This window comes from Oncorhynchus gorbuscha, linkage group LG16 (genome assembly GCF_021184085.1).
Source record: "Oncorhynchus gorbuscha isolate QuinsamMale2020 ecotype Even-year linkage group LG16, OgorEven_v1.0, whole genome shotgun sequence".
NCBI lineage: Eukaryota > Metazoa > Chordata > Actinopteri > Salmoniformes > Salmonidae > Oncorhynchus > Oncorhynchus gorbuscha.
Window position 1 is genome coordinate 86,733,402 of NC_060188.1, and position 15,297 is coordinate 86,748,698.

The 15,297-nt window shown below is 43.6% G+C and overlaps 1 protein-coding gene across 3 annotated transcripts in view; it reads right to left on the reverse strand.

Annotated features, from left to right (window-relative positions):
* exd3 (exonuclease 3'-5' domain containing 3) overlaps nucleotides 1–15,297 on the reverse strand; it is a 63,628-nt gene that overhangs the window by 46,314 nt on the left and 2,017 nt on the right. For all 3 annotated transcript variants that reach the window (XM_046305426.1, XM_046305425.1, XM_046305428.1), the window contains exons 2-13: nucleotides 13,014–13,088; nucleotides 9,276–9,340; nucleotides 8,605–8,766; nucleotides 8,089–8,274; nucleotides 7,831–7,884; nucleotides 7,611–7,750; nucleotides 6,739–6,845; nucleotides 6,568–6,641; nucleotides 6,355–6,393; nucleotides 6,032–6,198; nucleotides 5,764–5,911; nucleotides 5,292–5,493 (exon numbers count right to left, since the gene is read on the reverse strand). In XM_046305426.1, the coding sequence (XP_046161382.1) occupies nucleotides 5,292–5,493; nucleotides 5,764–5,911; nucleotides 6,032–6,198; nucleotides 6,355–6,393; nucleotides 6,568–6,641; nucleotides 6,739–6,845; nucleotides 7,611–7,750; nucleotides 7,831–7,884; nucleotides 8,089–8,274; nucleotides 8,605–8,766; nucleotides 9,276–9,340; nucleotides 13,014–13,038 (1,369 nt within the window). In that variant the 5' untranslated portion in view covers nucleotides 13,039–13,088. The remainder of the gene's footprint in view (nucleotides 1–5,291; nucleotides 5,494–5,763; nucleotides 5,912–6,031; nucleotides 6,199–6,354; nucleotides 6,394–6,567; nucleotides 6,642–6,738; nucleotides 6,846–7,610; nucleotides 7,751–7,830; nucleotides 7,885–8,088; nucleotides 8,275–8,604; nucleotides 8,767–9,275; nucleotides 9,341–13,013; nucleotides 13,089–15,297) is intronic.

Genomic DNA, 15,297 nt, shown 5'->3' on the forward strand with positions numbered 1-15,297 from the left:
CGGTGGAAATCTGTCCTTTGGTCTGATGAGTCAAATTTGAGATTGTTGTTTCCAACTGTCGTGTCCTTGTGAGATGCAGAGTAGGTGAACGGATGATCTCCGCATGTGTGGTTCCCACTGTGAAGCATGGAGGAGGAGGTGTGATGGTGTGGGGGTGCTTTGCTGTTGACACTGTCAGTGGTTTATTTAGAATTCAAGGCACACTTAGCCAGCATGGCTACCACAGCATCCTGCAGCGATACCTCATCCCATCTGGTTTGCGCTTAGTGGGACTATCATTTGTTTTTCCAACAGAACAATGACCCAAAACACACCTCCAGGCTGTGTAAGGGCTATTTGACCAAGAAGGAGAGTGATGAGTGCTGCATCAGATGACCAGCCCTCCACAATCATCCGACCTCAACCCAATAGAGATGGTTTGGGATGAGTTGGACCGCAGAGGGAAGGAAAAGCAGCAAACAAGCATATGTGGGAACTCCATCAAGTCTGTTGGAAAAGCATTCCAGGTGAATTTTGTATTTATTTATGTATTGAAGCTGGGTGAGAGAATGCCAAGAGTGTGCAAAGCTGTCAAGGCAAAGGGTGGCTACTTGAATAATCTCAAATATAAAATAAACTCAGCATTAAAAGAATACATTTTCACATCATATTTTATTACAGAGTTTAAAGCATTTTTCTCTATTAACTCTCAATCAACAGATAACCCCTCGCTCCTTTGGGAAACCTGTAAAGCGTACTCTCTTCTAACACAGGACGCTGAAAAGAAAATGAGATTTGTCAGGCAAAAGCTATATGAACATGGCGATAAGCCAGAAAAGTACCTGGCATACCTAGCTAAAAAGAGAGCTGACTCTCAGTCAATTGCCACTATTACTGATTCTGATGGCAATCAATTATATGAAAATAAATTGATAAATGACTCATGTAAGAAATTTTATGCGAACCTTTATGCCTCAGAACTGCCAAATGATGCACCCAAATTAATGGAGAACTTATTTTCTAAGATTGAGCTCCCTACTATCTCCGAAGAACAGAGGTCCCTCCTTAATGCCCCTTTTACCAAGGAAGAGATAATGTTCGCAATTAAGAATTTGCAAAATGGTAAGTCCCCAGGACCAGACAGGTTTTGTAGTGAGTTCTATAAAGAGTTCCATGGCCTGATCATTGAGCCATTGCGTGATATGTTTAACCACTCATTTTCAAATGACCAGCTCCCTCAAACGCTGAGAGAAGCCAACATATCACTTATTCTCAAAAAAGGGAAAATGTCCAGAGTTTTGTTCCTCGTACAGACCAATTTCCCTTCTGAATGTGAATAGAAATTTGCTTTTTAAAATTTTAGCCACAAGATTAGAGGACTCACTGCCACTAATTGTGAAAGGAGACCAAACTGGCTTCATTAAGGGCCGTAAGTTATGCAACAATGTCAGGCGGCTTCTTAATGTAATTCAAGCCTACCAACAAAGTGCTGTGGATGGTCTTGTGCTCTCCCTAGATGCTGAGAAAGCATTTGATCGTGTGGAGTGGTCTTACCTATTCTTTGCTCTAAATAAATTTGGTCTAGGGGACTTTATAAAACGGGTGAAAGTTTTATATGATGATCCTCAGGCTGCTGTCCTTACTAATGGACTACGGTCAAATAGCTTCTCTATATACAGAGGTACCAGACAGGGCTGTCTTTTGTCCCCTCTCATCTTTGCACTTGTTATGGAACCACTGGCCGAGGCCATCAGGGTAACGCCTGCTATACAGGGGCTGCTCATTGGTAATGTTCACCATAAAATAAGCTTGTATGCTGATGCCCTGATATTCATATCTAGTCCCAAAACTTCAATTACATCTCTTATTAATATTATTGAATTATTCAGCGAATTCTCAGGCTACAAGATTAACCTAACTAAGTCAGAGGCTATGCCACTTGGTAGCCTACACTCTGTACCTAATACTTCTCCCCCCTTCCCTTTAAAATAGTCTCCCTCAGGTTTTATGTATCTGGGTATATTTGTAACTCCTAAATTTTAGCAAATGTACAAAGCCAATTTTGTTCCCTTGTTTGATACAATAAGACAGGATCTGGAGCGCTGGAACTCTCTCCCGATTTCATGGTTGGGTAGAATATCCCTCTTGAAAATGAACATTTTACCTAGACTACTTTACCCAATCCAAAAGATCCAAGTATTCCTCTCAAATAAGGTAATAAAGGATGTAAATGGATGGCTAAGTTCCTTTATATGGAGTAAATGCAAGCCAAGACTTAAAATAGCAATATTGCAGCTGCCAAGTTCTATGGGTGGCTTGGATCTGCCCAATATCAGGTTATATCAGTGGTGTGCCCACCTATGTTATATTTCTGACTGGATCACTAACGATGACTCCTCTATTTGGTAGACATTGAGACTTCTCTTTCAAAATACCCCTAACGGGATATTTTATTTTTCAGAAGTTTCAAGTCTGTAGAAGATCACTGCAATAATCCCATTACATTTAACACACTCAAAGTATGGAGGTCAGTTCAACGCTTCCTGGGAAGGTCCAAACTAACTTCTGCTCTTACCCCAATTCTTAACAATCCAGATTTTGGTCCAGGATTGCTGGCTTTCTCTTTTGGCTTAATAAGGGCATACGCAGACTAAATGACTTATTTGCTGATAAGATTTTATTGTCATTTGAGCAGATGGTCGAGAAATATCGACTCCCAAAGCAGGACTTTTTCCACTTCCTACAAGTAAGACATATTCTGAAGAGCACCACCTTATTTGGTAACCCTGATACGTCTGTCATTGAAATAACGTTTTTTTTTTTCCCACAAAGGAAAATGTCTGTAAGTCTGTTTTATGATGCTGTAAGGTCGTTTTCTGCTGTCAACACAGAGGGTGAAACAAGTGTGGGAGAAAGAATTGTCTGTTACTATTGACAAAAGAGGTGGGAGGACATTTGGAGATATGCAAAAACAACATCTATATGTAATCGTACTAGAACAATCCAATTAAGAATAATACAGATTGCATATATCCTCAAATCACAGACATGCTTTTAGCCCCTCTTCCTCTTCTCCTCTGTGTCTTAAATGTAAAACTGATACAGGCACCCTAACACATTGTTTATGGTCATGTCTGGTGTTCTGCAAGAAATTGAAAAGATCCTAGGGGTTGATCTAGAATTGGACCCAGTTTCTTTACTGTTAGGTCTCCCTAGTAGGCATGTTACTTCTGTGGGTAAGAGGAGGCTTTACAACATCCTTACCTTCGCAGCGAGGAAAAACATCCTTTTACAGTGGATTAGTGATAATGTTCCTTCTATTAAAGATTGCATAAGATACTATTTGAATGGATGCCTCTGGAATATCTGTCATGTACATTGCATTCTAAAACAGATCAGTTCTACAAAGTATGGGAACCTTATCTAAATTACCAAGAACCTGAGGTATTAGCTATTATGCTACAAGGATTCTCTTAGAATGGTGGTGATCTATGTATTTCATAATTACACTGTACGTTCCGTGTGTGGAACCTAACTTCTTGGTTTAAACTGAGCTTTTTTGTTTAATTTCTGTTTGTAAATTTGTTTAAAATGTATATATTGAGAGACGCAATGATGGTGATGGGGTGAGAGAAGCGCCGAGCGGGAAGAGGAAAATGGTGTACGTATGTATGTGTGTGTGTGTGTGTGTGTGTGTGTGTGATATATATATATATATATGCAGGTATGTGTAAGTGTTTTTTTTGCTTTGTCTCTGTTGTTGTATCTCTTAATATGGGTGAAAATTGTGAAATTCCAATAAAAATACTGTTACAAAGACTAACAGCTTACAGACGGTAGGCAATTAAGGTCACAGTTATGAAAACTTAGGACACTAAAGAGGCCTTTCTACTCTGAAAAACCCAGGGTCCCTGCTCATCTGTGTGAAGGTGCATTAGGCATGCTGCAAGGAGGCATGAGGACTGCAGATGTGGCCAGGGCAATACATTTTAATGTCATTACTGTGAGACGCCTAAGATAGCACTACAGGGAGACAGGACAGACAGCTGATCGTCCTCGCAGTGGCAGACCACGTGTAACAACACCTGCACAAGATCGGTACATCTGAACATCACACCTTAGGGACAGGTACAGGATGGCAACAACAGCTGCCAGAGTTACACCAGGAACGCACAAACCCTCCATCAGTGCTCAGACTGTCCACAATAGGCTGGACTGAGGGCTTGTAGGCCTGTTGTAAAGCAGGTTCTCACTAGACATCACCGGCAACAACGTCGCCTATGGGCACAAACTCACCATCGCTGGACTAGACAGGACTGTCAAAAAGTGCTCTTCACTGACGAGTCGCGGTTTTTGTCTCACCAGGGGTGATGGTCGGATTCGTGTTTATTGTCAAAGAAATTAGCGTTACACCGAGGCCTGTAATCTGGAGCGGGATCTATTTGGAGGGAGAGGGTCTAGGCCGGTGTGTCACAGCATCATCGGACTGAGTTTGTTGTCATTGCAGGCTATCTCAACTCTGTGCGTTACAGGGAAGACATCCTCCTCCCTCATGTGGTACCCTTCCTGCAGGCTCATCCTGACATGACCCTCCAGCATGACAATGCCACCAGCCATACTGCTCATTCTGTGGGTGATATCCTACAAAACAGGAATGTTAAGTGTTCTGCCATGGCCAGCAAAGAGCCCGGATTTCAATCCCATTGAGTACATCTGGGACCTGTTGGATCGGAGGATGAGGGCTAGGGCCATTCTCCCCAGAAATGTCCAGGAACTTGCAGGTGCCTTGGTGGATGAGTGGGGTAACATCTCACAGCAAGAACTGGCAAATCTGGTGCAGTCCATGAGAGGAGATGCACTGCAGTACTTAATGCAGCTGGTGGCCACACCAGATACTGACTGTTACTTTTGATTTTGACCCCCCCTTTGTTCAGGGACACATTATTCCATTTCTGTTAGTCACATGTTTGTGGAACTTGTTCAGTTTATGTCTCAGTTGTTGAATCTTGTTATGTTAATACAAATATTTACACATGTTAAATTTGCTGAAAATAAACGCATTTGACAGTTTTTTGGTTACTACATGATTCCATGTGTTATTTCATAGTTCTGATGTATTCACTGTTATTCTACAATATAGAAAATAATAAAAATAAAGAAAACTCTTGAATGAGTAGGTGCGTCCAAAACTGTTGACTGGTACTGTAGGTCTGGCCGACACATGGACAGACAACAGAAGGCATATCAAGACCCATTCCGCAAATGTTTTGAAGACAAAAATAAATCCAATATACACCAATCCCTACACTCACCCAGCTTGAGGACCGTGGTAGCAGAGAAGAGGCTCCTGATGAAGGTGACAGTGATGTTATGTTGAGAGAATCCATGGGCACACAGGTCCAACAGGAACACCTGGCCTGGCACTGCTAGCTGGATCAAAGCTACCCTCTGCTGGGGAGACACTGCACCGAACCCTGCCCTCCACTCCATATCCACCCCTACTATACAACCAGGCTGGAGAACAGGGGAGAGGAGGGAAGATATTTTGGGGTTGTGAATAAGGTCTACACCTGATGTATTCTGTGCATGTGACTAATAAAATTTGATTTGATAAATGCTATTATTTTACACCGTTTACATTTTTCATAGGTGCTTACATGGGATTTAGTCTGCAAGTTTTCTACAAGAGATCCTTTATAAACTAAAATGACGTGCTGTCGGACACACACACATACAAGCCAGTGAGGAGTCATCTGTGGAACCACCTCTCTGATTGATTGATACCTGTAGCACTGTGTCTCTGCAGCGCTGTAGCCCCTCCACGGTCTCCAGGAAGTGGACATGGTCCCTGGTGATTGGCAGCTGGTAGAACCTATCACGGTGTGCCTGGGACGGGTCCCACAACTCAGCATTGCAGCCTTTAGATACCTCCCTGAAGAAAGGCAGATTGAATGAATTAATATATGAGAAATATGTGGACTGCGGACAACAGAGACGTAGATTGACTGATAGATTACATTTATTTTCCTTCATTCTCCCTACAGCTCTGTACCTCAGCGAGGGTGGTAGGCTCTCCTGTGTGTCCCACACCCCAAACGGCAGACGATCTTTGGGGAGACCGTAGTGTAGTGACCACTGGGCAGCGTTGACCATCCCACCATACTTAACCATCAACTCAACCAACTGGATTTGCAGCTCTGGGTCGTCTGCCACTGTCGACTGATCATACTCATCAATGCAGTGAACACTGAACACACACACCAACCAACCAACCAACCAATGACGGAGATACTGAGATTATATCATGCATGGGCCCTGTTGTGTGTGTTTTTAACTAGACTAAGCAAAAAGAGAAGCTGATTTCACACGTCGTACCTGTACATGGTCCCTCCAGTTCTCCTCTGACATGCCTTTCTGAAAGTCCGAGACGGTGAGAAGTGAGGACATGTGAATGGGGCGGGAAGCAGAGGCCTCACAGAACATAAGGTAACATACTTTAATTGACCTGATTGCAAGTAACTCTGCATAAGAACGCCTGCTAAAGGACTGAAATGTATCACATTAAAAGGACCCAGGTTTGCTGCTTACCTCTACAAACCTTTTATACATGAGGAAACGCATGGAGTCTGATTTACGCTTGTACACAGAGTTGGGACACAGGCCTGCAAAGTGAAATCATTGAAACCAATGAAAATGTAGAGCAGGCACACTGATGATCGGTGATACACATGGGCACTATCAGAACGAACACACACACACCTGGGTCAATGTTGAATTTCTCCATCAGTCTGAACACTTGTTTGCTGAGCATCTTGGGCTGGATTTGATCAGTTTGATGTTTGGAGAGGGACAAGCGGGGAAACTGCCTGCAGTGAAGCACAAGGAAACATAAACCACCCACTAATGCCACACACGCACAGAAAGAGTTGCGCGCACGCACACACACACACACACACACAGAGAAAGAGTTGCACACACACACACACACACACACACACACACACACACACACACACACACACACACACACACACACACACACACACACACACACACACACACACACACACACACACACACACACACACACACAGAAAGAGTTGCGCGCACGCACACACACACACACAGAAAGAGTTGCGCGCACACACACACACACACACAGAAAGAGTTGCGCGCACACACACACACACACAGAAAGAGTTGCGCGCACGCACAGAAAGAGTTGCGCGCACACACACACACACACACACACACACACACACACACACACACACACACACACACACACACACACACACACACACACACACACACACACACACACACACACACAGAAAGAGTTGCGCGCACACACACACACACACACGCACACGCACACACACAGAAAGAGTTGCGCACACACACACACACACATACACACAGAAAGAGTTGCGCGCACACACACACACAGAAAGAGTTGCGCGCACACACACACAAACGCACGGAAAGAGTTGCGCGCACACACACACACACACACACACACACACACACACACACACACACACACACACACACAGAAAGAGTTGCGCGCACGCACACACACACAGAAAGAGTTGCGCGCACACACACACACACACACACACACAAAATACCTGCGTAGTTGTGCTATGCTGAAGTCAGGATGGCACCAGGAGTCCAGCAGTGTGACCATACGTTCCTCCAGTCTAGGATGGCCCCTTACAAACGACTCGGCCATAGGAAGCTTGTCCTGTAGAATCAGAGGGACACACATCTGCAACACACACGGGGGGGGGGTCACGGTTTAGTACCAACACACAACTTTGCTTTTAATAACAGGTTCTGATCGCTCACCTCCTCCATATCCACTTCATTCTGAAGCTCCAGTTTCATGCTTAACAACGCAGCCTGAAAAACAAGGAAAACATTTATTTAAATTGTGAAAATCCCCAAACATTCATTTTGATTCCCCCCCCAAAAAATATGTATAGTTTTTATTCATTCACCTAATATAGCTTTGTCTGACTCCATCATGATTAACCCATTTGATTCCCATCCACCCCGTCACACCACAACAACCAGATGAAGAAGAATAGCAGAACACCAACCCACCTCCCTGTAACAGTTGACAGCCTGCAGTTTGATGATATGCAGCCTCAGGATGCTCCGGTCCAGATTCCCCAGCTGGTAGATGTCTATGAGAGGATCCATGAAGCTGGGCTGGGCGTCCGTGAGAAGGCTGAGAGCACGACGCTGCAATCCCAATTTAGAGACCTCTGGGACGGCCTGGAGGGTCACCTGGAGGTAGGTGAGATTTACAATTGGCGCTTCGTGATTATTTTCTTTAGCTCAAAGTAGCGACATGTCTTAATTAATAAACTACAAGCATACAGTGCCTTTGGAAAGTATTCAGACCCCTACCCCCTTTTTTCCACATTTTGTTACGTTACAGCCTTATTCTAAAATAGATTCAATTGTTTGTTGTTTTCATCAATCAATACACAATACTCCATAATGACAAAACAGAAACATGTTTTTTTTTTTTATCATATTCAAGTGAAATAAAGTGCTGGCCATTTTATGTGAACTATTTTTGGTTCCTGGAACTGAGTGTTTACTGAGACGGACCTTGGGATGTGTGCGTCTCCAGCGCTCAAACTCCATGAGGATGCTGTGGCCCATGGTGGTGGCCTTCCCCTTCTGCCTGCCTGGACAGCCCTCCAGGACACACAGCAGGTCCTCTAGGGGTGTCTGGAATTTTGAAAAGCCCTTGAAGGCTACAGCTCGCAGCTGAGAGGACAGAGGAAGAGATGAATGGAAGGCGGGGGCGGGGGGGGGGGGGTTTAGATACACACTCTCCATCTGTGTCAAATCAATCTCTGCATATTAACTTTTATGCTAAAATCTCAAATTCACACATAAAGCTATCAGTTGCATAACACTTTGTTTGGCATTAAAGTATTGAATCTTGTTTTAGATAGATTTTGGTACTCACAGTACTCTGTCACACACTTCCCCTTTCTCATTCAACATCTCTCACAATTTGCACAGTTAGTCAATATCTACAAACAATGCGTGTCTGTTTGAGAGATTGTAATCTTGAGGCTTGATCTTTTACACAATATTTCAGACGCACAGTCATTCACTCAACATTCTCATAGATATACCCAGTATAGACCTGGCATGCGACATGATGATGCACTGCTCGCTCATTCCTTCCCTCAAGCTTTTTCCTCACACACACACATACACTGTGAAGTTGACGACATTCACACTGTAAATGCAGCTTTCTGTCTCACCGGCTCTAGCTCTTTCCTGGTCCAGAAGTCAAAGAGTTGTTCTCTCAGTGCCGTGGGGTCAGCACCTGGAGGTCACACAGTTGATATGGGGTTACACACTGACCCCTACTGACCTCTCACCCCAACCTGTCATTGGCATAGGGGTTAGTGTGTTTCTCACTCTCTTTCAGCTCCATTTTTCACTCACACTAGATATGCCTAACCTCCCGAATCCTGAAGCATAACAAACACACTAGCATATGTTCTTTCTGAAGTCAGCCTATTGCTACACTAACCACTCCATCAATGTTTATATCACTACTACTTAAAGTGGAACTGACAGAATTTTAGCAACATGACATCTTATTAAAATCAGTTCATATACACCCCCCAGGAAGAATATTATACTTTTAAAAAACATTTTCTGACAAGCCAGCACTTAGATATGGTCATTTTCACAAATTCTTAGAATGTTTGTGAATTACGTATAGTAAGGCATGTGAAAATTATATAACAACATAGAGTAGGAAAGCGGACGTACATTCAGACAGTAAATAAAACATCCGTCTCGTCCAGGACCGGAGTCGACGCAAACTGGTGCACCACAGACCAATCAGAGCTACAGTAGGCCTTTATACAAACAAGCCAATTGCCACACAAGCCTGCCATCATTTACTTTGAACTGGACTGTGTGTTTACAGGCAGTAGCAACAGCGAGACTTTAAAATCATTCAAACGTATTTGCCAAAAGCCACAAAATACACCTGAATGAAATTGCACTGAAACGATGTAGAATTGTAGCCTATTAATCCTTCTGCAGCTTGCCTGCCAATGCATACTTATCCCAACCAAACACCTAAGCTAACTGGCTAAAGTTAGCTAGCTTGCTCCTTTCAGACACAAATGAGAGAACACCTCACTTTGACCAGTTTACTCGCCCTAGCAGAGCTGGTTAGCTAGGCTGTTTACATGTTATCTAGAGGGTTCGTGACTAACTGACATTTTTTTTTGCCTACTTTTACCTACGTTTTTTTTTGCCTTTGTCTCAGCCTCCAGTATCTATGCTGCAGTAGTTTGTGTCGGGGGCTAGAGTCAGTTTGTTATATCTGGAGTACTTCTCCTGTCCTATTCGGTGTCCTGTGTGAATCCAAGTGTGCGTTCTCTAATTCTCTCCTTTCTTTTTCTCTCTCGGAGGACCTGAGCCCTAGGACCATGCCCTAGGACTACTTGACACGATAACTCCTTGCTGTCCCCAGTCCACCTGGCCATGCTGCTGCTCCAGTTTCAACTGTTCTGCCTTACTATTATTCGACCATGCTGGTCATTTATGAACATTTGAACATCTAGGCCATGTTCGGTTATAATCTCCACCCGGCACAGTCAGAAGAGGACTGGCCACCCCACATATGCTCTCTCTAATTCTCTCTTTCTTTCTCTCTCTCGGAGGACCTGAGCCCTAAGACCGTGCCCCAGGACTACCTGACATGATGACTCCTTGCTGTCCCCGGTCCACCTGACTGTGCTGCTGCTCCAGTTTCAACTGTTCTGCCTTGTTATTATTCGACCATGCTGGTCATTTATGAACATTTTAACATCTTGGCCATGTTCTGTTATAATCTCCACCCGGCACAGCCAGAAGAGGACTGGCCACCCCACATAGCCTGGTTCCTCTCTAGGTTTCTTCCTAGGTTTTGGCCTTTCTAGGGAGTTTTTCCTAGCCACCGTGCTTCTACACCTGCATTGCTTGCTTTTTGGGGTTTTAGGCTGGGTTTCTGTACAGCACTTTGAGATATCAGCTGATGTACGAAGGGCTATATAAATACATTTGATTTGATTTGCCGACACCAGTCATATTCAGTGGGTGTTGTGCGATCGTAAATTCATCAGCTATTCTGCGCTCTGGCACACAGACGAGAGTGCTCTGAATTGCAGTAGAAAGCCAGAGTGAATTTGCGAATGTAGGAGATATGTTGTTCCAGTTCTTGCCAGATAACCAAATGACACCTGCATCTCTAGTTGTCCAATGACATGACATCCTTCTACCAGCTAGCTGGCTAACGTCAGGCTCCATCGTTTTAGCTTGCTACCTAAATAGATACACTAGCCTATTAGCTAGTTTGACTGTATTGACATTCCCAGCCTTAGTTGCAACCTGTATGCTCTCGTTGACTGGCCCTCGCTTCATATTCGTCGCCAAACCCACTGGCTCCAGGTCATCTATATGTGTTTGCTACGTAAAGATGTCTTTGCTGCGCTTTCTATCCACATCAGATATGTCTATGTCCTGGGAAATGTTACAACCTCATGCTAATCACAGTCTACATTAGCTTAACCGTCCCATGGGGAATGACACTGATCCTGTAGAGGTTAAGGGGAGGCAGGTAGCCTAGTGATTAGAGCATTGGGCCAGTAACCAAAAGTTGCCATACCAGGCGGTGAGGCAATGCTCTCGACGGTGCAGCTACAGAACTTTTAGAGGATCTGGGGATCCATGCCAAATATTTTCAGTCTCCTGGAGGGGGAAAAGGCGTTGTCGTGCCCCCTTCAAAACTTTCTTGGTGTGTTTGGACCAAGACAGTTTGTTGATGATGTGGACACCAAGGAACTTGAAACTCTCCACCTGCTCCACAACAGCCCATCAATGTGAATGCGGTGATCAGGCCTACCAGCGTTGTGTCATCAGCAAACTGATGTACGTACGGTCACTGTGGGGACGACTGCAAACGAATTAAAACGTTGTCAGTTCCCCTTTAAGAATAACTGGATTATCATTACCTCAAAAGGAGTGGGATAGGATAGTATTAACAGCAGATGTTTAGGGTTACTGACCGAGTTTTGGAGCAGTTCTGCTTTGCTTTTGGTTTGATTTAAAGCCATAACACCCTCTGAGAACAGAGGACATATTTTGGAGGGCTGGGGTTTAAAAAGGCCTTGTAACAAAAGGGGAGGTGTAGACTGGGTATGTTCCTAAGCATTCCCAAAAGCTCTTGCTTCGCTCTCCCCCCTCCTCTCCTTCCCAGGCCTAGTGTTCCTGTTCCCCTCCCCCCACTGCTGTCTGTTTGTCTCGGATTTCCCCAGGAAAGGGCAACGCGGTGGTCACGGTGTACAAAATACAGCCTTCCTGACGGACAGCCTGGGAAAGCAGACCAAAGGGCTTCTCTCTCTCTTTCTTTCTTTCTCTCCCTACCCACACTTTAACTCTCAGGTCTTCATGGATCAGAGCTGGTTCATGCCTACACAGCAGAGACACTTTCCAGACTCACCAAAGCAAAGCAAAACACAATGCATGGCGGAAGAACACAGCACACTTCATAGAAATCGTATACATCTTTCTCCCTCTCCGTTGCTATTCTCTCTACTTTAGCAGTTATCCCCCAACCTAATTCCACAGAGAGAAAAAAAGAGGGGGGGGGGCTCAGGAATGTGGAACATGTCGCTTCTCAATTGTCTGGGTGAGCTGCTGAGTGACAGGTAAGCAGGGACTCAGAGCTGTATATGGAGGAGCACTCCACTTGGGAGAGAGTTTGGTGTGTGTGTGTGTGTGTGCGCGTGTGCGTGCGCGTGTGCGTGTGTGTGTGTGTGTGTGTGTGTGTGTGTTTCAACTTTTATACCTTTACACCTGCCAGGACTATCCTTCCTGTCATTCCGACAGAGGCAAAACCATACCAGAACATGTGTGTTTGTGTATTTAAGCTTGGTGTCTGGACTGATGCGTGTGTGTAGGCCCCAGACAAGTGTTTGTTTGGTTTAACTACTGACCCAATTGTTGCGTCGCCTGGCTCATTCCTCTCGAGTGGGTTGTGCTGCGTCGTAAGTCTGAGGGGTCTCACGTTCCTAGGGGGGAGGAGGGGAGACAATGTGAGGGAGGGGGAGACAGTATTGGTGGGAGATACATACTGGTAGTTGAGTTCAGCAACAGACGGGAATGCCTGTTCTGGTATACAAACAAACATCAGGGTGAATGGGGACACACCCTGACTGGCATTGCAGGCCTGATTAGCAGCACCTGATTGGTGGGAATTCACAATATAATGCGTAGACACTTCCTGACTGGGAACATTTAATTAGTTATTGACTAAAGTTCAGTTATGCATCCCAAACTCAAACCATAATTTCATCCACATTAGAAATGTCGAGTTCTTTTCTGATCAAATAATTTTCACATTTCTTTTTGTTATATTCATTTAAATGACATAGTTGCTACTAGAGGTGGACCGATTATGATTTTTCAACGCCGATACCGATTATTGGGGGGGGCCAAAAAAGCCGATACCGATTAATCGGCCAATTCTTTTATTTGTTTTATTTGTAATAATGACAATTACAACAATACTGAATTAACACATTTTAACTTAATATAAAACATCAATAAAATCAATTTAGCCTCAAATAAATAATGAAACATGTTCAATTTGGTTTAAATAATGCAAAAACAAAGTGTTGGAGAAGAAAGTAATATGTGCCATGTAAAATATGTGCCATGTAAGAAAGCTAACGTTTAAGTTCCTTGCTCAGAACATGAGAACATATGAAAGTTGGTGGTTCCTTTTAACATGAGACTTCAATACTCCAAGGTAAGAGGTTTTAGTTTGTAGTTAATATAGTATTTATAGGACTATTTCTCTCTATACCATTTGTATTTCATATACCTTTGACTATTGGATGTTCTTATGGGCACTATAGTAGTGCCAGTGTAACAGTATAGTTTCCGTCCCCCTCCTCGCCCCTACCTGGGCTCGAACCAGGAACACATCGACAACAGCCACACTCGAAGCATCGTTACCCATCGCTCCACAAAAGCCACGGCCCTTGCAGCGCAAGGGGAATAACTACTCCAAATCTAAAAGCGAGTGACGTTTGAAACAGTATTAGCGCACACCCAGCTAACTAGCTAGACATTTCACATTGGTTACACCAGCCATTAGGCTGATAGGCTTGAAGTCATAAACAGCGCTGTGCTTGCGAAGAGCTGCTGGCAAAACGCACAAAAGTGCTAATTGAATGAATGATTACGGGCCTGCTGCTGCTCAGTCAGACTGCTCTATCAAATCAGACTTAATTATAACATAATAACACACAGAAATACGAGCCTTTGGTCATTAATATGATCGAATCCGGAAACTATCATTTCGAAAACAAAACGTTTATTATTTCAGTGAAATACGGAACCATTCGGTATTTTATCTAACGAGTGGCATCACTAAGTCTAAATATTCTTGTTACATTGCACAACCTTCAATGTATATCCTAATTACGTAAAATTCTGGCAAATTAGTTTGCAATGAGCCAGGCAGCCCAAACTGTTGCATATACCCTGACTCTGCGTGCAATGAATGCAAGAGAAATTACACAATTTCACCTGGTTAATATTGCCTGCTAAACTGGATTAGTAGTTATAACTAGTGATCATGATTGATTGTTTTTTATATGATAAGTTTAATGCTAGCCAGCAATTTACCTTGGCTTCTACTGCATTCGCGTAACAGGCAGGCTACTCGTGGAGTGCAATGGTTAGAGCGTTGGACTAGTTAACTGTGCGGTTGCAAGATTGAATCCCTGAGCTGACAAGGTGAAAATCTGTCGTTCTGCCCCTGAACAAGGCAGTTAACCCACAGTTTCTAGGCAGTCATTGAAAATAAGAATGTGTTCTTAACTGACTTGCCTAGTTAAATAAAAGGTATAAAAAAAAAAACATGTTAAAAATCATAATAATAATAATCGGAAATCGGCGCCCAAAAACACCAATTACCGATTGTTATGAAAACTTTAAATCGGCCCCAATTAATCGGCCATTCCGATTAATCGGTCGACCTCTAGTTGCTACCCTATTACCAGAACTTCTCACAAGCTGTATTCATATTAGTGATTGGGGGAAAAATAGTTACATATCGCAAAATATTTTTTTGCGCTAGATGGCCTTAGCTGCACCAAAACTCCAGTATGTTTCCTTCATAGCTTGTTCTCCATCTTTTTAAATAGGGAGACAATCTGTTTTCAGCACTTATTTCCATGACTGATCAACACTTACGGTGAGCAATATGTT